The sequence below is a fragment of the Oryctolagus cuniculus genome, chromosome X (assembly GCF_051225735.1).
Source record: "Oryctolagus cuniculus isolate XC-2025 breed Fujian yellow rabbit chromosome X, ASM5122573v1, whole genome shotgun sequence".
Lineage (NCBI taxonomy): Eukaryota > Metazoa > Chordata > Mammalia > Lagomorpha > Leporidae > Oryctolagus > Oryctolagus cuniculus.
In genome coordinates, this window is record NC_142888.1 from 113349791 (window position 1) to 113371169 (window position 21379).

The 21379-nt window shown below is 38.1% G+C and overlaps 1 protein-coding gene across 1 annotated transcript; it reads right to left on the reverse strand.

The window, feature by feature from the left end:
- Positions 1-6661: 6661 nt before the first annotated feature.
- MMGT1 (membrane magnesium transporter 1) lies at positions 6662-17646 on the reverse strand. Its single transcript, XM_017349949.4, has 4 exons — positions 17228-17646; positions 14876-14928; positions 11613-11716; positions 6662-9727 (listed from the first exon to the last, which is right to left on the reverse strand). Exons 1-4 carry the CDS (start codon positions 17304-17306, stop codon positions 9568-9570), a joined length of 396 nt encoding a protein of 131 aa, XP_017205438.1. The 5' UTR covers positions 17307-17646; the 3' UTR covers positions 6662-9567.
- Positions 17647-21379: the final 3733 nt, after the last annotated feature.

Genomic DNA, 21379 nt, shown 5'->3' on the forward strand with positions numbered 1-21379 from the left:
CAAGAAATAATATATAAGGTTGGTATACAAAAGTTGATTTTCCTAAAATATCAACAATTGGAATTTGAATTTAAAAATAATATCACTCACAATAGCACCAAAATAATGAAATATATGTATATAATCAAACAAAATATGCACAGGATCTAAATGTGGAAAACTATGTGTACAAATGAAGAGATAGTACAAGTCCACAAATTGAAAGTTTAATATTAGGATGTTAGTCCTTCTCAGAATGATCTATAGATTCAGAGCAATCTCAATCACAAAATCAACAAGTTATTTTATAACTCTTGAAAACACTGATTATAAAGTTTATGGGGAAATATGAAAGTCCCTGAATAGACAATACTGAAAAATAAGAACAAAGTGGGAGGGCTCACATTATCCAATTTCAAGACATAACATAAAGCTTCAGTAATTAAGATGGTATGGTATTGGAAGAGCAGACACACTGATTACTGGAACAGAGTAGACCCAATAGACCCAAACACATATAGGGAATTGGATTTTGACAAAGTAGCAAAAGAAATTCAATGGAGAAAGCACAGTCTTTTCAATAAATGGTGTTGGAAAAACTAGATATCTATTTTTTTAAAGATTCAATTTATTTATTTGAAAGATAGAGTTACAGAGAGAGATAGAGACAGAGAGAGAGGTCTTCCATCCACTGGTTCACTCCCCATATGGCCGTAACGGCCAGAGCTGTGCTGATCTGAAGCAAGGAGCTTCTTCCGGGTCTCCCACGTGGGTGCAGGGGCCCAAGCACTTGGGCCATCTTCTACTGCTTTCTCAGGCCATAGCAGAGAGCTGGATCAGAAGAGGAGAAGCCGTGACTAGAACTGGCGTCCATATGGGATGCTGGCGCTTCAGGTGAGGGCTTTAACTCCCTGTGCCACAGCGCTGGCCCCTCCATATATTTTTTTTAAAGATCCTAGACAGAGATCTTATACCATGCACAAAACTTAACTCAAAATTTATTACAGTCTTAAATGTAAAATGAGACTATAAAACTATAAGGAAGCATAGGAGAAAATCTAGATGAACTCAAGTTTGGAAATGAGCTTTTAAAAGCATGCTCCATGAAAAAAAAAAAAAACTTGGTAAGTTGGACTTCACTAAAATTAAAAACTTCTTTGTGACAGATACCATTACAAAATGAAAATGAAAAGATAGGTACTGAAATGGGGCACTGCCGCTTGGGATGCCTGCATCCCTTTATCAGAGTGTCTGGGATCAAGTACTAACTCTGCTGATTCACGTTCCTACCAATGCACCTGGGAGGCAACGGATGATGGTCCAAGTACTTGGGTCCCTGCCACCCACATGGGAGACCCAGATGGAGTTTTCAGTTCCTGGCTTTGGCCTGGCCCAAATCTGGCTCTTGTGGCCATTTGAGGAGTGAGCTAGAGGATGGAAGATCTCTTTCTCAGTGTGTCTCTCCCTCTCTCTGTGTCACTTTGTATTTCAGATAAATAAAATCTTTTTTACAAAGTAAAAGATAGGGGGCCAGCGTTGTGGTGTAGCGAGTGAACCCAGCGCCTGCCACACTGGCATTTCATGTGGGGCTGGTTTTTGTCCAGGCTGCTCCACTTCCGATCCAGCTCTCTGCTATGGTCTGGGAAAGCAGCAGAAGATGGACCAAGCGCTTGGGCCCCTGCACCTATGTGGGAGACCCAGAAGAAGCTCCTAGCTCCTGGCTTCTGCCTGGCCCAGCTCTGGCCATTGTGATCTCTTGGGGAGTGAACCAGTGCATAAAAGATCTCTCTTTCTCCATCTCTCCCTCTCTTTGTATAACTCTGACTTTCAAATTAACAAACACATTTTACAAAAAGTAAAAGATAAACCACTGAGTAGGAGAAAATATTTGCAAAGTATACATCTGTAAGGCACTTAAATTCAAAATACACAAAGTCTTACAACTCAACAATAAGAAAACAAACAACCCACTTTGAAAATGGGTAAGAGACCTGAACAGATACTTCATCAAAAGAGAAATACAAATGGCACATAATCACATTAAAAGGGTTCAACATCACTTATCATTAGGGAATGAGAACTTAAAACAGAAAGATATCATTACACACCTATTAGAATAGCTAAAATTTAAAAACCTGACAATTTCTGGCAAGGATACAGAGTAACAGGAACTGGTAGGAATTCAAAATGGTACAACAACTTTCTTTCTTTCTTTTTTTTTTTTTAACAGGCAGAGTGGACAGTGAGAGAGAGAGACAGAGAGAAAGAGAAAGGTCTTCCTTTGCCGTTGGTTTACTCTCCAATGGCCGCCGCACCGCGCTGATCTGATGGCAGGAGCCAGGTACTTATCCTGGTCTCCCATGGGGTGCAGGGCCCAAACACTTGGGCCACCCTCCACTGCACTCCCTGGCCACAGCAGAGAGCTGGCCTGGAAGAGGGGCAACCGGGACAGAATCCGGCACCCCGACCGGGACTAGAACCCAGTGTGCCGGCGCCGCAAGGTGGAGGGTTAGCCTAGTGAGCCGCGGCGCCGGCCAGTACAACCACCTTTCAAAGACAGTTGGCAATGTCTTATAAAGTTGAACATAATCTTACCATATGATCTAGCAATTACCCAACTAATTAAAAAATTATGCCTGCACAAAATTCTGCATGTAAATGCTTGTAGCAGCTTCATAACCAGCAAAACTGAAAGCAACCAAGATGTTCTTTGATAGTTGAATGTATAAACAAACTTTGAGAACATCCATATGAAATATTATTATTCAGAAGTAAAAAGAAATGAGTTATCAAGCCACATATAGACACATGGAGGAACCCTGAATACATGTTACTATGTGAAAGAAGCCAGTCTCTAAAGGCTATATATGGTCTGAGTCCAACTATATGACATTCTGTGAAAGGCAAAACTACAGACAATAAAAGGATCAGAGGTTATCAGGGGCTCAGGGGAAGGAGATGGAGGGATGAAAAGACAAAACACTAAAGATTTTTAGGGCTATGAAACTATTCTATATGGGTAATGCAATTGTTGATACATAATATTATGGATTTGTCAAAACTCACTTCAGAGCAGAAAAAGTGAACTTTCTACAAATTCTTTAAGAATCATTTAGGAAGTCAGAGAGCTATCGAAATGGAATGCAGAATGTGACTAAACAATCTGTATTACAGATGGATGGCACAAACATAGTGACAATGGAGTGGGGGAGTGCTGACCTAAGTTCACTTTGGAAATGAGGGGAAGTCTGTAAAACTAATGGCAAATGAACAAACAGAAAAACTTACATAATCACTGCGGCCTAGTTGATAATGTTGTTCCCATGAGAGAACAGGTTAGCAATTCTGAAACCACTTTACATGGATACTGGAGTTAAACAAATCAAGTAAGTGGGTAACAGATGGTGGGAGTCAGGTTTCTCAGTTGGAGTGGCAGTTTAGAGATAAGCGAGGGGAAGGGAATAGAATGATCTATGTGGTACTGGATTAAACATTACCATGAATTTACATTTCACTCAATAAATAGATACATTTACACTTACATGATAGGAGTATGTAAAAGGGGCACGGGAGTCCACTAAAAGTTCTACCAATGACCAAAACTGGAAAAATTTTAACAACAAAATAAAGTAGTATCACATGGTAATTCAAAGCATAAAATAAATACCATGAGTCCCAACCTATATAACTAAATTAATAGATTAATAAGTGGGAAACAAAATATGTTTTATGCAGTGGAATTCCAAATAAGTTATGTAGATGCTCTATCCTCAAAGAGGTGGAGCAAAACTCCTTACTTGCTACGTGTGGGCTGTATATGACTTCCTTCCACAAAGCACAGTATAGAGGAGAAACCTGACAAACTCTACCTCAACCAGGTGATCAATATCCATAGTGACAATAAATATGTGCCCTTCATATGTTGTGATGAGAAAGGCACTTTACCTTGCTGGCCTCCCTCCCCCAAAACACACACAACCTCAGTCTCCTACCTGGGAAAACATCTGAGGAGTCCAGTAAAGGACTATTCTACAAAACACCTAACCAGTACCCCTCCAAACTGTCAAGCTCACAAATAAAAGGAAAGTCTAAGAAACTGTTCCAGCCAAGAAAAGCCAAGACCTGATGACTAAATGCAATGTGGTACCTTCAATGGGATCCTAGGGCACAACGACATCAGGTAAAACCTAAGGAAATCTGAATAAAGCATGGGCTTTGGTTAATAAAAATGTATTAACATTGGTTCATTGTATCAAATGCATCACACCACCCTGTTCACAATAAGGGAAATTTGGGGGTATATAGGAACGCTTAACTATCTTCCTATTTTTCTATAAATATAAAATAGCTTTGAAAAATAAAATTATTTTAGAAAATACCACTTCAGGAGCAGGGGTTTGGCACAGTGGTTGACTCTGCTTGGAACACCTACATCCCATATCTGAGTTTTGGGGTGGGAGGGGGAGGTCAAGTCCCAGCTCCACTTCCAATTCCAGTTTTTTGCTAATGTGCACCATGGGAGGCAGCAGGCGATGGCTCAAGTACTTGGGTCCCTGCCACCACATGGGAGACTGGGGTTGAGTTCCAGGCTCCTGGTTTTAGCATGACTAAGCCCTATCTGTTGCAAGCATTTTGGGAATGAACCAGCAGATCGAAGATCTCTGTCTCTTGAATAAAATGAAAATAACAATTTAAAACATAAGATGCCATTTTAATAAAGAGGTAGAGAGATTGTTGAAGATTGGAGAGATACACTAATGTAATTTGTGAATCTTGGAGGAACAGCCTGCAACTTACCTCAAATAATTCAGGAGGGGAAAAAGCCATTTGAAGAGAGCAAAAGAAACAGGGAAAGATGTTAGGAAGGGTGAGTCTAAGTGAAGGTTGTTCACCATTATTATTCTTTCACATCTTCTATAGGTTTGCAATTTTTCAAAATAAAATTTTAGGAAAAATATCAATATGATTCCAGGTTTGGACAAAATGATACTAAAGTATCTGGAAAACAAACACACAAGAACAACTAGAAAAAAAATCCCAGTAAAGAATAATTTATGGACTAGCAATGCCATATATGAAAATATATAACTGGAAATAATGAAAAGAGTGGTATTTTTTTTTGCAATGGACTGCAGAGCCAAGAAATGTGTGTGTATGTGTGTGAGAGAGAGATGGTTTTTCCAAACAGTATGGAAACAAGTCAATAAATGGAGTTGGGATACCCAGTTATTTGGAAGAGAAAAATATTTAATCCTTAGTTCATTGCTACTACCTAAATAAATTCCAAAGTAATCATAGATTTCAATGTTAAAAAAAAAAACTTAAAAGTACTGGAAAAATACATTTATTCATAAATGTAAAGTCCTTTCTAAGGAAAGAAGGCATAAAGACTGATAAGTGTAACTACATAAATCAATAATATACAGGAAAATGTTATTAAACATGTGACAATGGATCAATTTCCTTAGCTTACAAAAAGCTCATACAAATCAATAAACAAATCATCTAATAGGAAACAGAACATAATCATACAGTTCACAGAAAATATCAGTAATCAATAAACATGAAAATGTGTTCCATCTCCTCATTAAGATGCAAGATATCATTCATTTACTTTCACATGATCAAACATAAAAAGTAGTACCCACTATCAGCACCGGTATCATAAACAATCATTCTCACACTGTATGTAGAAGCACACTGGGCCAAGGTTTCCAGAGGACAATTTGGCAGTAGACCACTGCACTGAAAATGAAAACTACTCTTTGATCTAGCAATTCTATTGCTATAAATTAACTCTACTGATACAATCTCATTATATGTACAAGTATGTTCACTGCAATATAATTTAATAAAATATTGGAAACCTAAAAGCTCATTATTGTATACTGGGACACCATAGTTATTAAAAATCATTATTTCTGTACGGATAAAGATTTCATAAAACACAGCATAAGCAAGCAAGGTACAGAATATTATATAGTCTGATTCCTTAATACAAAATTTTTAAAATATATGTTCACAGGCAAATAAAAGGTTTTATTCCTATAAGAACAACAAGACTGTTGATGCTGGCTACCTTCGGGTGAAATAGTAGGGTAGGAAGGAAGAGAACAAAAGATTTATGCCTTTCTGTACTGTCTGATCCTTTTGTCATGTGTGCCTTTTTTTCTCCTTTTAAAATAACATTTGTTTAGCAGTTTATTTTGAGGTAGTCCTATGTAGGCTTGAATATTGGTGGTGTTTTCAAAATACTTTAGGTAAATGCCAAGTTTTACAAAGTAGAACTTTTTCCCCTTGCATTTTCTCATTCTCTTACGCTTTAAACACGATTTCCTGTTAGGTACAAAGTGACATTTTGTATGGGCTGTTTGCTTATAAGAAATTTGTGATGGAATGATTATAGACACTCTGCTCAAGGACTAATTCCTATACTTCAAAGAGCACTTACTGATTCATAAATATGAGCTTATACATTCTATTAAAGCTTAAAACTGCAATAGAATTTACATGTACAATTAAATAGAAAGTATCTATTGAATTTAGTAAAACAAAATCACACTGGAAAATATAGTCATAAAATTAGCTCTTACATTTTTCTGGGGACAGAGAAGCAGAAGAAATGAGATTAAAAATCAAAAACGCAAAACAAAATGAAACAAAAAAAAACCACTACCAAAAACAGGGTGAGACAATCATTTATTTATTGGACAGGGTAAGGTCATTTAAAGAGAGAGAACATATCCAAAAAATGTGTTTAGCTTGGTGTTACAGGCACTGATGCTCACAACAAACACTCAATACATCATGGAAACAGGCCACATACAACCAGGAAGATGCTGTTGTGCCACTCAAAGCTAAGCCACAGTGCTTAGGAAACCATCAGTAGGAAGTTAGAGAGCACAAGAGTTTCCAACGCAGAAGTCTGCACTTTTTGCCACTGGGCCATTTGGCTGGTTCCCTGGTTATTAAGAAGTGAGTCTTCCAGTATTCTTGAGAACTTTGATTGATACACACTTCTGAATGTCACTGAAATCACAGTCAACTGCAAACTGAGCTAGCTCACATATTTTTAAACTACCTTAGGCAGTAACAGACTGTCTCATAGTACTGTAAATCAAGTTCCATACTTAATACATTTAGCAGGGTTACAATGTACCCAAATCACCTTTAGTCCTATGGTACATACTTGGAAAAGTCAGCAGAAATTGACTGGAGTCAATTAAAAAAGAAATTTGGGGAGCTCAGCTAGCCCGAGGTATACAAGCTGCTAGCAAAGATGTACACACTGAAAATTACTATGTCAATTATTTGCCAAATTATTTGGCATCATTTTTAGCAGGTCTTTCCTAACTGGGCAGGCAAAGAGTTCAATATCCATTCTAGAAACTAGCCAAAATATAATAAGTAATACATTATGAATGCCTAAAAAAATCTATTACATCTGATCAACTGAGAAACCTGTTAAGTATCTGATCTTCTCTCCTTAAATATATTCAATTGGCGAATCATGTCCTTTCACAGCAATAATTAATCACAAGATAAGAACAACTTCTCACTCCATATAACAATCCTTTGGGAGAAGTCACTCATGGAAGACCAGATACTCTATGAATCCATTTATATTAAATGTCCAGAGAAGGTATATCTATACAGATAGAAAGTAGATTAGTAGTTCCCTAGGGTTGACAGGGGTTGGGGGGGTGGCATTGGGAGAAAATGAGGCAACCTTTAAAGTGCAGGGAGATTCTTTTTGGGACTGCAAAATGTTCTAAAAGTGATTGTGGTCGATATTTCACAATTTTGTGAATTCACTAAAAGTCACAGAATTGTACCCTCTGAATGGGTCAACTATAAGGCAGGCAAACTACATCTCAACAATGTTACAGAAACATATTAGGAAAGGAATTCAGCCCCAAAAGAGAAGAAAACAAGAAACTCTCCTAAATCAAGTTATACCTGAGGAAAGGTAGACAAGACTGATATAAGGAGCTTGCTTTTCACACACTATTTTGATTTAATTATCATCACTTTAACTCCCGACTCCACACTTTTAACATATTCCTAAATTATTTTAGGCTATCGGCAGATTCTAACTTTGTTCTCATTAGAGAGCAGAGTCAGTATTCCACAGACAGACTGGATTGGCAAAACAAAACAGAACAAAACAACACTAATAAAAATCCAATGACAAATTCATCTCATGCCATGGGGCTGTGCGTTACCAGGCAGAATAAAAGAAATGAGGTTCGTTTCTAATGGAAAAACGCCATCAAGAATAAGGGCATCTTATGACTCTTGCCTAAAGCATATTTCCTTTTCAAACCTGCATACAGTTATTCCCTTTACACCCATACAATTCAACAAAAGCAATGTGTTTACACCTGTACAATTAAAAAATGCATTATTCTTTATACCAAAATGGTGAGATTCCTGCAGCTTTCTAGATCAAAGAGCTAGCCAAATTTTTCCTAGAGTAAAATCACTGTTTCTAAAACAATTCAATTCTGTATCCTCATCCTCAAACTTCACCAACAGAGTGAAGATAGAAAACTCTAAACCTTCTATAAATCAAAACTACAAGACAATTTCTTAAGTGGCCTTGAAGTTTCTAAAAAAATATATTCATTCCAAATATTTAGAACATATTTGGCCCAATTCCTTTAAGTCTGCCTTTAGATTAATGGGAAGTTTCCTTTATTTTCATTTAGTTCACTAGTTTAGCATGGAATAAACTAACAGAGACTCTGAATAAGTTAAACTAATGACAAGTAATCCATTTTCCTCAACAATTATCATTCCTTTATATAGGCAGGATAATGAAATCACAAATGGTCATTTTTGGTCTATCTTCAACTATTCCTATACTACATAATCACTTCGAGCACATTTCTACACATAAATGAAGAGAACAAAAACAGTTTTACAACAAGTTGAACCTGTTAAATACTTCTGCTATGACAAGGAATTTCTAACACAAAAATTTCTCACTACACAGAATCTCAGAGAAGTAATTAAACAAGACAAGTCAATGCTAGAAAGTATACGGGAGTGGGATGGAGTAAGAAGTCATGGATAAATTAAAAACTGGCAAATATCTGCTGAAGCAGAGCCACTTTTTAGGGGATAAAAGAAGAGTGGAAAAGTCACCATTTTGGTCTCATTAGGGAAGTTCATTTATTAAGAACTGAAGACCATTTTACTATAACTCATGCTGCAAAATGCAGTAGTCACACAGTATTTCCAAAAGGATCCTAAAAACTGTAGTGCAAAAGAAAAGAAATTTAAGAAAATAAATAATCACAGAAACCATCAACATTTTTCAATGTGTTCAAAACAGTGACTTTACAAAATATGTTAATTTGTCTTAAATGAAAAAAATTCCTTATATGAAATTCAATCAAAGACTCATTTCATAGATAACCAATACTGCATTAAGGACTTGACTAACAGTGTACAAACAAGGGCCATAGATTTTTTTTTAAATTGGTCTGAGAGATCAATATAAATACTAATGCGGGGAGTGTTTTATGCCCCAAACTCCAATATTGAGCTCTGTGTCCTGTCCTATTATAATTTGTAAAAATATTAACGGCGCAGCGACTCAAGTTTTCGTAACTTCAATGATGTGTTAGAGGACAATGCGTCTTGATTTGAAGAATTTGTTGTATCTGAAGGCCGGAACAGTACTCGACCACGGTGGTTAAAGACATAAAAGGATGGGTGATTCCTTAATGTATCAAATGTCCTTAAAAGAAAAAGAAGGCATCAATTTTAGATAATCTTCACAAAAGCCTATCTGAAAATAGCAGGATTCTAGTGAATTATGCATTTCCTATTGCTTACATTTTTAACTAACTATAAGCTCATGAAATCAGTCTATAAATGATAACCATACTGTATCTCACTTTTCCTGCTCAAAGAGAATAACAAACCTGGAATGGCAGCATTAAACTGTTACCTTACTTATTTTTTCTTTTATTTGAGAGGCAGAGACACGAAGAGACAGAGAGTTCCCATCTGCTGGTTTGTTCCCCAGATGCCTGCAATGGCTGAAGTTGGACCAGAGCCAGAAGCCAGGACTGCAAACTAGGGCTGCCACACAGGTGGCAGAAACCCAATTACCTGAGTCATCACCATTGCCTCCTAGGGTCTGCCTTGGCAGGAAGCTGGAGGCAGGAGCCAGAGACAGGAATCAAACCCAGAAACTCCAATATAAGATGCAGGCATCTTAACTGCTAAGCTAAATGCTTGCTCCCAAGCCCTCAATTTTTTTTACTCAGCCATTCCGCTAAGAAGAACAATGTAAGTACTAGCTCAACTTTAATCACCCCTGTAAATCTAACAGTAACCCGTGCTAAATGGTCTTTTACAAAACCAGTACATAAATTACTCCTTGATTATTCTCATTTGGTGCTCACAATTCAAGCCATGATTACTTCACAGATTTGTTTTCCAAGAATCTTTTGGCCCTCTGTACCTGCTATTGTCCAAGCTCATATATTTTTGCTACCACCTACTTAACGCCATTCTGTTTCACTTCTTTCTTTCCTGGCTCCTTGCCTGTGATTCTTCATAGACTTTTTCTAAGTGTAGTGGTGGGAGTGGAGTTTCCTTTTTTTTTTCCCCAGTGAGATATATATGGTCTAAATGAGTTCACAAACACCTCAGTGTATGGCCTTTATTGTGTTTGTTTTTAATATTATTTTCCTGGAAAGAACAAGAGAATCCTTCCTTTGATTAAAAACTCAAATCTCAAAGTTACCCCACCTAAATATGCAAGTATCATCCTTTACAAAACAGGAGGCCTAATATGTAAGTATTTAAAATGTAAATAACAGTAAATGTAAATGGGAAGATGATTTCATTTCCTCTAACATATAATTATTTACTGTGAAGCCTTCCAAAAAATATTATAAAGGGTTTATCATTTCCAGATCAAAAAGGTGAGTAAAGTCCAAAGATGGAATTCAACAAAACCAGAGGATGTTAGGAAAGTAAAAATATGGAAAAGGAAAGCAAGCAAAGAAACAATAGCTTAGAAAATAGCTTAGAAGAAGTACAGAAGAGAAAAGCAAGTAGAATAACAAACATTCTTTAATCCAGGGATAGAAAAGGGCCTGAGAGCAGAGTTTATGTTAACATAAACTCAAGTGAGAGGAAACAGAAAACCCCTTACTCTTCCAAAGACTAATGTAGGACCAGAGGATGAAAAGAGGAAGAAAAGAGTAGAGGAAGAGTAGGAGGGAGAAAGGAAAGAGGGAATGAAAGGGGAAAGAAGGAAGGGAATAAGGGGGAAGGGTAGAAGGAGGAAGCTTGGTTAAAATTTCTGTGGGATTACTGTTCCATCTATCTATTGCCAACCAGCCAATCACTGATAATATTAAGCAACCAGTAAAACAACTTTGTATCTTATTCTAATGCCAAAAATCTGCCATTCAGCTTCCATTTGCCCTATCATTTCAAATACTGCCTCAATATATTTACCTCATTACTCACACAAATTGCATAATCAAAATGTAAAAACAAAATTAACTTTCACGTACCAGAAAACATAAATTTTAGCTTACAAGTAAAGCAAACCCTTATGCAATGAAAATGAACTTCAAGCCTATGAAAATGAAAAGACTTACTTATTCTTTAGTTCTGAAGTAGCATCCATGTCTTTAAACTCCCCTGCAATATGAACTATACCATAACAGGTAACTGCAAAGGCCAGAAGTGTCTGAAGCACTATCTGTGAGTATAAAGATTGAAATTACTACAAGAGCACACAAATATTATTAGAAGCATCTGCAATCTTCTCTCAGCCTCTAACAGGTAGTTCTCTCAATATCACTCATTAAGGAGTCAATTCTCACTTGAAATGATTTTGACTCAGGATAAAATCTTCTACAAATTCTGTGGCTCAGTGGGAAAAATACATCTGACGCCTTGATAAATTAACTTAGTGACATGCCCAAAGAAGCAAAATCACTGAGTACTGCCATGCTAGTGAGCCACTCAGAACTCAATTATCAAATATTACCTACTTTCAAGAGCAGCTAAGAATTTTTTACTGTATTATTCTTCAACATCACACAGATCATATAAAGCCTATGTGTACAGTGCAAAGAAAAGCAATAATATGCACCCACCACACAGATTAAGAAACAGAACATCACCATTATCTTTCAAGTCTCACATATCCCTGTCCAATTACATCCCAGACTCTCTCTCAACATTAACTATTGTAACTAGCTGTGTTTTAACCAATTCCTTGCTTTTCTTAAAAAAAAAAAACAACTTTACTTCTTTATTTGAAAGGCAGAATGAGACAAAGGGGAAGAGAGGGCTTCTATCTGCTGGTTCACTCCCCCAAATAGCAGTAATGGCCAGGGCTGGGCCAGACCAAAGCCAGGAACTCCATCCTGGTCTACATGGGTGGCAGCAACCCAAGCACTTGAGACATCTTCCACTTCGTTCCCAGATGCATTAGTAGGGAACTGGATTAGAAGTGGAGTAGCCAGGACTAAAACAAGGGCTCAAACATGATGCTGGTATTCCAGGTGATGACTTAACGTGCTGTACCACAACACCAGCCCCTCCTTGCTCTTCTTGATAATTTTACCAGCCATGTACATATTTCTAAAACATATATTGCTTACTTTTGCCCATTCTGAATTTTTAAAAATGTACTCTTTTTGGTCTAGTCCTTCTCGCTCAACATTGATAGTGAAATTTATCCCTGCTATACTAATGTAGCTGTAGTCTACTTTCACTGTGTTTTGTATTTCATTATATGAAGATAGCACAATTTGCCCATTACATGTTGCTAGATTGTTTCTTGTTTGTAACTTTTACAAAGCAATATGAATAATCTTGTATATATCTCCTGGAACACAGAAGTGGAAACACTGTTTAAAGTACTCTCACATAATATCAACTTGCTTTCAAAGAGGTTGTCCAAGCAAAAACCTTCAATTAGAAACTAACCAACATGGGATTATAGGCATATTTTCTTTATTTATTAATTTGAAAGGCAGAGAGACAGAGAGATAGAGAGATAGACAGAGATTTTCATCTGCTGGTTCACTTCCCAAATGGCTGCAACAGCCAGGGCTGGGCCAAGCTGAAGCGAGGAGCCAGGAACTCCATCCCGGTCACCCACATGTGTGGTGCAGGGGGCTATCACCTGCTGCCTTCCCAGGCACATTACCAGGAAGTTGGACTGGACATGTTGGCAGCCAGGGCTCAAACTGGCTCACCAATATTGGATGCAGTTGTTACAAGCTGTGGCTTAATCCGCTGCACAGTATATTTTCTGGTATATTTTCTTTATTTCAAACTTTCCAATTTGTAAACAGAACAAAGTTATTTTAAATATTCACAAATTAACCTCTGTGTGTGTGTGTGTGTGTGTGCAAGTGTATCCACCAAAAAGCAAAAGTGATAAGAGAATAACTTAATAGCCACATCTAAAATATCCTTAATTACAGATGACTACAGTCAAAATTAGCCACAAGGTATTATTCTGAGTTAAAATCTGATGTCATGTAATGTCAGTTTACATTCCCACCACCACTGTACCAAGAACACTTACTCTACACAATGCAAACAATGGCACTGTTAACAAGAATATTGTCAACCTGAGTTATCATGAAAATGTTTCAGATAAATTGTTGATAAAAAAGGCTAATTGTAAAACTATATATATATGCACATGTAACCATTTTTCTTTTAAAGAAAAAGACTTTGTTTTTGATTTGGCAAAACTACACATACACAAATAAAGACACTATTGTTTATGCATAGGAAGAAGTCTGAACTACTGACATACTCCAAACTGTTCAGAGAATTGCTGAGGAATGAGGTCTGTTTGTTGTTGTTTCAATTGTGTGGGGTCGGTTTTCAGTTTTACAGGTATTGATTCTGTTACAAAGAACTTACTACTCTTATAATTTCAAACACAGTAAACAGAAAAATTGTGAGTGAGGCATGAATATGTCATTTGAGCTTACAAATACTTATTTTTCAGTTTGACCACCTATATATATCCCTAAACAACATACTGTTTTACTTGCTTTAAAACTTTATATAAATAGGAACTTTTCTAAAAAGTAAAGCCAAGGGCCCAGCATTGGGGGCACAGTGACTTAAGCCATTGCTTGGAATACCAGCATCCCATATCCAAGCATTGGGTTGCAGTCTTGGCTGCTCTGCTCCCAACACAGCTCTCTTCCTGGGAAGGCAGTGAAAGATGGCCCAAGTACCTGGGTCCCTGCCACCCACATGGGAGACCCAGATGGAGTTCCTGGCTTCTCCTACCTGGCTGTTGCAGCCACTTGGGGAATGAACCAGCAGATGGAAGATCTCTCTCACTCACTCACTCACTCACTCTCATGCTCTGTCTTTCAAATAAATAAATAAATCTTTAAAAAAAAAATCCATCTCATACCATGAACAGAGAAACTTCTAGAAAGACTATTTCATCTATAATTTTAGAAACAAAATCTTTGCATTTTATAAAGAGTAGAGAACAGATGTTATTTCATGTCTGGAAATTGTTAAGAGAATAAAAATCAGTAAAAAACTATAACCTATGTGGTTAACTTTTTTTATTCTTTTTATTATTTAATAAATGTGAATTTACAAAGTGCAACTTTTGTATTGTTGTGGCTCCCCCCCCCAACCTCCTTCCCTCCTGCGGCCCTCCCCTCTCCCACTCCCTCTCCCATCCCACCCTTCATCGAGTTTCATTTTCAATTACCTTCATATACAGAAGATCAACTTAGTATACACTAAGCAAGGATTTCAACAGGCTGCACTCACACAACCACTCAAGGTATAGGGTATTGTTTGACTAGTGGTTAACTTTTTAAAATATATTTTAACAGAATATAAATGACCAACTTACATCTATTGGCAGTGATTCATCTTCCTTTTCTGTTAATCGCATATAAGAACGATCTATAAACCAGAAGCATACCATTAAGGAAAGTATAAATCATATTTCTTTTTTAAAATACAATCAAATCAATATACCAAATAAGCGGTGGACTTATATGCTATATAAAGTAATGCTAATACTAATTCTTCAAAAACTTCTATCTTCTAGGGTAGTCAGCCTTATCTTGAACTATTTTATTCTCATCATGACCTGCTTTGTCACCTTATAAAACAGGGTAAAAAATTATAGGTGAGCAAGTATCAGGCAGAAATACCTAAGCATAATTTTTCTTTCCATTACCACAAAAAGTAGAAGCCTCTGAAACTACTTATTGCATAAACTAGTCAAAGAAATTACAATAATAAAAAAATAGTAAATCTATAGAAAATCTCAACTCTGAAACAGCACCAACATCACATAGTATGGACAAAGTAACACTACTATGGAAACGTTTCTCCTAAGAGAGCACACTGGGGCAGTGGAAGAGGAATTTCAGGACATCAGTTTCTGCTTTTACTGCTATTTAATTATAATTGTGCAGCTGCTTTCACCTCAGAAGGCAGCAAGGGACAAAAGAATCAGATGTGGAAGTTGATAAACCTGGAGTAGAGTAATAGCTCTTCAATTAACTGTATCTCATTCAATTTAAGACACACTCAATGATTGTAACACATGTTTCAATTTCAGAGCCTTAAAATGTGGGAGCGGGAACGTTTCTTAGTATCAAAGGATCGCATTATCTTTTCATTGCCCAAGTTTCCCTAACAGCAAAATGGAAATAACATGGAGATTAAAAGAAATGTAGTATATGATCAGTGTGTTGCTATAATAGAGTTCATTATGGTAAAGATGAGCATGATGCAACACCATAGTGTACTATCTCCTGCTACAATCTAACATGACACAATCTCAAAGGTAAATATTAGCATCTTCCCAACATGAGCATTGTAAGGTCTCACTGCAGTGAAAAATCCACAAGGCATTCTCATAAACTGAAACACAAAATACAGAATCTTGATTCTAGATGAACCTAGAATAATCCCTATTTAATAATGTACTTTGAACTAAAATATTCAAATTGCTTTGAGTAAGCATGTATTGACTCTTTTTTAAAAAAAGCAATATACTTAGAGACATTTCTTAAGTTTCAATTTACTAGGTTTATCATAAGGACAGGTGTACAAGAAAAATCAAACCAATACCAAAAATAGATTTTGACTAACCTCCTACAGTCTGCTCAATTCCCAGCTAGCTTTTCTGTTTGCATGAAGCGTAATCTGAGTCTAACACTACCTTAGCCAGGCATTTCCTCATCTGTAAAACGAAGGGATTAGACTTCAGTAATCTCCCAGGGCCCTCCTTGTGCTATGGTTATACAATTTTACAGCTGAAGCTTGTTGTAGAAAATGACAGTACACCAGTGTAGCCTAATCTCCTCCAGGACAGTACTTCTCAAACCAATGTGCATACAAATCATCTGGGATCTTATTAAAACGCAGATTCTGTTTCAACAGATCTGGGGTGGAGCCTGGGTGTCTCTAACGAGCTCTTGGTGCTGGTCAATTGAGCACACTTTGTGCAGCAAGGCTCGAAGATACTTAATTCCCCAGCTCCACGCGTTCTTATATGCTTTAAGCACAGCATATATATCACTTTGTTGTGATCATTTCTCAATCCACTTGCTTTTCCACTAGATTTTGAACTCCCTCCGGGCATCACTGTACCCCTAGCACCTAAGCACAATGCAGTTTCAACCAATGACCAAAGACTGAATTTTACAACGCAGTGAAGCACATATCCTTTGCACAAGGTCACATACACTTATAGCAGTAAAGCAAATTTTTAACTAGTCCTTCAGACTTCCAGTCTAATGGTCTTTCCCCCGGGTCTCCCTAAGGCCATGCACGGGTCACTTTACTTCTCCGTCTGTATCTGGACAGCCCAGGAGTACCCAAAATGTTGTCCACCTGGCTGTCACGAGACCGAGAGCATCTGGACTCCTCTATTCCACATTGCCTGACCTGCCCCGTGCTGGATTTGACATCACTTGTCCTGGATTCTGGAATAGACTCCCGCTCTGAATCCTCTCCTAGACATTCCCTTCTAACCTTCCCGCAATATCTGATGCCTTATTCGCCTCGAACTCAAACTCCAAAGCTTCCACCCTGGACCCCGGCACTGCTCGTCTTAGTCACCCCAAACTGTAACGTCTCCAATGACCGTTCTTTGGACACTCGGTCTGACAGTCCCGCAGGGATGCACCTACACACCGCCCCCAGGGTCCCACATGGGAGCAGTCTCTGTCCCCCATGCACTTACGCTGAGCAGCGGAAAAGGCGGCGTGGGCTAGAGCAAAAAGGCCGATGCCTACCAGCCCCTTCCACAGCGATGGCGCCATGATAACTGAAGGAGCAGTAGCCCAACAAAGAGGCGAAGGGCGGCGGAGCTGTTCCCTTTTCCACCGGCGGGTGTCAGTGCGGCGCTGAGAGATGACGTCACTGAAGCCCGGAGCGCGAAGTGCCTCGGTGGTGGTGAAAAACCGATAGTAGTGTGAAAGCGGAAACAGGAATGCCGGGAAGAAGGGGTAAGGGACACGGAAAAAGGTCCAGGAGAGCAACGAGCCTGCGCTTTGTGACTTGTAGGACAGGGGCGGGGCTGAGCGAAGAGCGTAGAAGAAGAGGGGAAAGCAGGATCAATGAGGACGCGAAGTGAAAGGCGCCGGCAAATGAGCGCGAGCCGCGGGAGAAGGGGCGGGGGCTGTGGAGGTTCCGGGTGGGGCTGAGGGGCGGGAGTTGTAGGTGCCGGTAGGCGCTGGTGAAAGTCGGTTAAGGGCTAGGCTCAGGCTCCCGACGGTAGTTTTTAATTTTTTTTGGTTTTCCTTCAAGTTGTGTCCTTTGTTTTCTGGAGACCTTTCCTGCGCTTCCGCCTTCTAGGCCAAGCACTGCTGAAGGAGGCAAAGGTGTTAAACCGAGGAAGCAGCTGGAGTGTCAAGGGCAGCAGTCTGGGCTCTGGAGCCCTAAACAATTGGCCTGCGGGGGATGCTCAGTAAATGTTAGTTCCCTTCTTACCTTCCAAAGGGCTTGACGAAAGATTGCCACAAAAGAAGTGTAGCTTGGCGCCAAGTGTCTTGTGATGAGGACAGCTAACTTTAGGGAAGAAATGAAAGAGGGGAAATGAAAGGATGCAATCCTAGCGAGCGTGCTCGCTCTCTCGCGCTCTCTCTCTAAACCCAAGGACAAAATGTACTGTTCTTCCATTTTTCTTTGTATGCAATCCCTAAAATGGGCCTGTTTTTACTCTGCTCTCCCCTGATGCTCTCACCTGCGTAGATATGATCCTGATTCCAAATCAACGTTTCTGTTTCAAATAACTCATCATAACCCCAGATTCCCACTGTTGACTACCAGCTGGACGTTTGTTTCCATGTGAGTGGCCCATCCAGAATTCATCCTTTTTTCCAAACTCTGCATCAGTTCCTCCAGTATCCACTGGCTGAGTGGCACAGTTTTGGAAACTATATATTACAACGTAAATGCAAAATGTAATCACCATTTGTTCCCCTAACCTTAACAGAATTCTACCTTTTAGCTGCATCAATTTGCTCATCCTCGCTAGCTTAGAGGCCTATCTTGACCACCCTTTTTAAATTTAAATTTTAAATTCCCATTCTTCATCCTCTTAGCCTTCTGTATTTTTCATATCACCTTCTAGCATACTGTACAACTTACCTGTTTATTGTGTTGGTTATTATCGTTTGCTTTCTCTCCTCCAGCACAGAAACGTAAGCTCCAAGAGGACAGAGATTTCCCTGTGTCTAGAACACTGACTGTCACATCGTAGGCTTTCAATAAGTGTTTGTTGAATGAAGGATATGGGAAAGTATGATGGATGTATTTCTGTTTTAAAGACTCTTTACAGAGAGTCCTTCTATTTTGAATTGAGGTCACACCCTTGTGGACTTGCAGGCACTCTTAAATTTTGATAACTTTTTGATTATAAAAAGCTGAAAAAAGAAACTAGAAAATAAAAGATGTCCAGGATTCTTCATATTTCCTCAACTTTGCCTATATATTTTTGGTGCTGGATCTCGTTTTCCAAACCTTTAGTCACAGTCATTATTTTTCTCCAGCTTCTTCACCTCTTTGCCAAAATTTTTCACAGTATTTGATCAATATCAAATGCAGTATAATGTATTTATAAGTCTCACCATCAGGAATAATCAGGAGGTAATCTGGGTACTTGGCAAGAAAGTACTTGCTTCTCTACCCCCTGGGAGGTGGCAAGATGGAAAAGATAGTTAAAAAAAAAAAACTCCTAGAACTTTGTTTTAACTCAGACAATGGTCAAATTGAAATTAGGCTTTTCAAGTGCACTGCTGTTTTAACTCTTCTAATACCAGTGTATCTGACACAGAAAGTGATCAGGAATGTTCTGAAGGGATCTGAGATTTGTTTCCTTTCTTTTCAAAAGATGAAGTTATGGGGGAAAAAAAGAGGCCAGTACGGAATCTGCTATTTGTATAAGCTATCATTGCATTATCCTGTTCTTCAGGGAATTGACCTCGTCAGACATTGAGATTTTTTTTGTTTCCCCTTAAAATGCATTCCTCACTCTCTTCAACCTGTTACTCATATACTGAGTACAAAATAAGCTAGCCTAGTTTCACATTTTCCAATAATAAATGGTTAAATCGTGTGTTTGGAGTGGGATTTTAATTGTCTTATGTGTAGACTGCACCCTGAAGGGAAGCCAGAGTATTCATAGTCACAGTTACCAAGGACTGTATCCTTTGGAGAAATACCTTGAATCCCTTCAGACAGGGTTCTCTAGATTAGAGTTAATCTCCAAGGTGCAAGGTACAGCTAATGGCAGCACTGTTTTCATGAGATTTTAGAACAAAAGGCAAACCTCATGGGAAAGAATATTCAAATTCCCAAATGACCCTGGAAGTGCCTTAATTTTTCCTAAATGAAACAGCTGTTCTTCGTATGTCCTGTGTACAAATTATGTAAATGTTACAGAAGGTAAGAATAATGTCTAAAGAATTTCCTCCTGGGATGTTATTTGCAAAGACTTCATGTTTCCCAGGATAGTCCCTTGAATAGAGAAAGCACTGCTATCACAGAATTGTCTTCAAGTTCATTAACTGTTCTGTGCCACCCAACTACACAGATGTCTTCATATGCTACTCATCCATGTCTCCACTTCCCATGCAGATTCTCCCTGTCTACTACACGTTGTCTTTTCCTACCTAGATTTAAAAAAAAAAAAACCACTTTCCTTAGGAAATATGTTCCTGACTATTATAGGTATCTATAAGAAATATATATCTATTGCACATACTAAATTTTCTTCAAGTTTTTTGTATTTAGTACAACCTCTCTAGGTAACAAATTTTGGAAATTTAGTACCTGCTGAGTAAACTAGTATTTTCAATATCAAAATGGCATCCTCTTTACTTTTTTTCTTACAAAAGTGATGTACACTCATTGTAAGGAATTCAAGCAAAAAGTTGTATTTTCCTTAAAGCATTAAGTGATGCATTAGAAATTGCATTTTGAATCTCAGTAAACGAGACTGTGGTTACATGATTCTTATCTTAAAGATTTATTTGTTTACTAGGTAATTTATGCTACAGTGGTTAAAAACATAGGCCCTAGAGTGACATTGGGTTTGAATTCCGACATTTCATTTTCTACTGCTGGGATTTTGGAGAAGTTACTGAACTTCACTGTGCCTCAGTTTGCTTGTCTGTAAAATGAACACGATTGTGATGTTTTATCTGATAAGGCTGTCTTCAGCATTGAGACATATAAAGTGTTATAATAGTCTCACAGTTACTGACTCTCACAACTATTTTTCCAAGCTGAGGAAATTCTGTATCTCTTTACTCTTTCTGAAAATGTCAGATACTTCTCCCTTTTGATTATTTTAATTGTTCTTAACTGGGCCGTTTCCAGATCTATTAATATTTCTCTTAGAGTTCCTTTACCACATTTTAGGTTACTTGTATGAGGTTAATATGACTATTCATTCCAAATGTCCTTCCTAATGGCACTGAAAATCTTACTTGCTTTTTGTAGCACATTGGGTTGGTTTGTTCAGAAAGTAAACTGTGAAAATTCCAGCATTCTTACGCTGCATTCTGATGGCTGTGACCTTTTCTTTATTCTACTAGAACATAGGCTACTATTGCCCTGAGACTGAGGTCTCTTTTCACCTTCTCTTCTTTGGAGAATGCAATAGTTCCTACAGCTTCAACATTGCATATATGGCTGCCAAGTCGACTGCTGGTTCCGATCTCACCCCTGAACTGCAGGGTCAACTTTCTAAGTGCCTATTTTGATATTTGCACTAGGATGCCACACAAGTTCCTTCATTCCTTCATTCAGATAAGACCTTTTGACTCACATAACAATGCTACTCATAGACCTATGTTTTCCAGTTATCCAGGTTCCAAACCTTGGAATC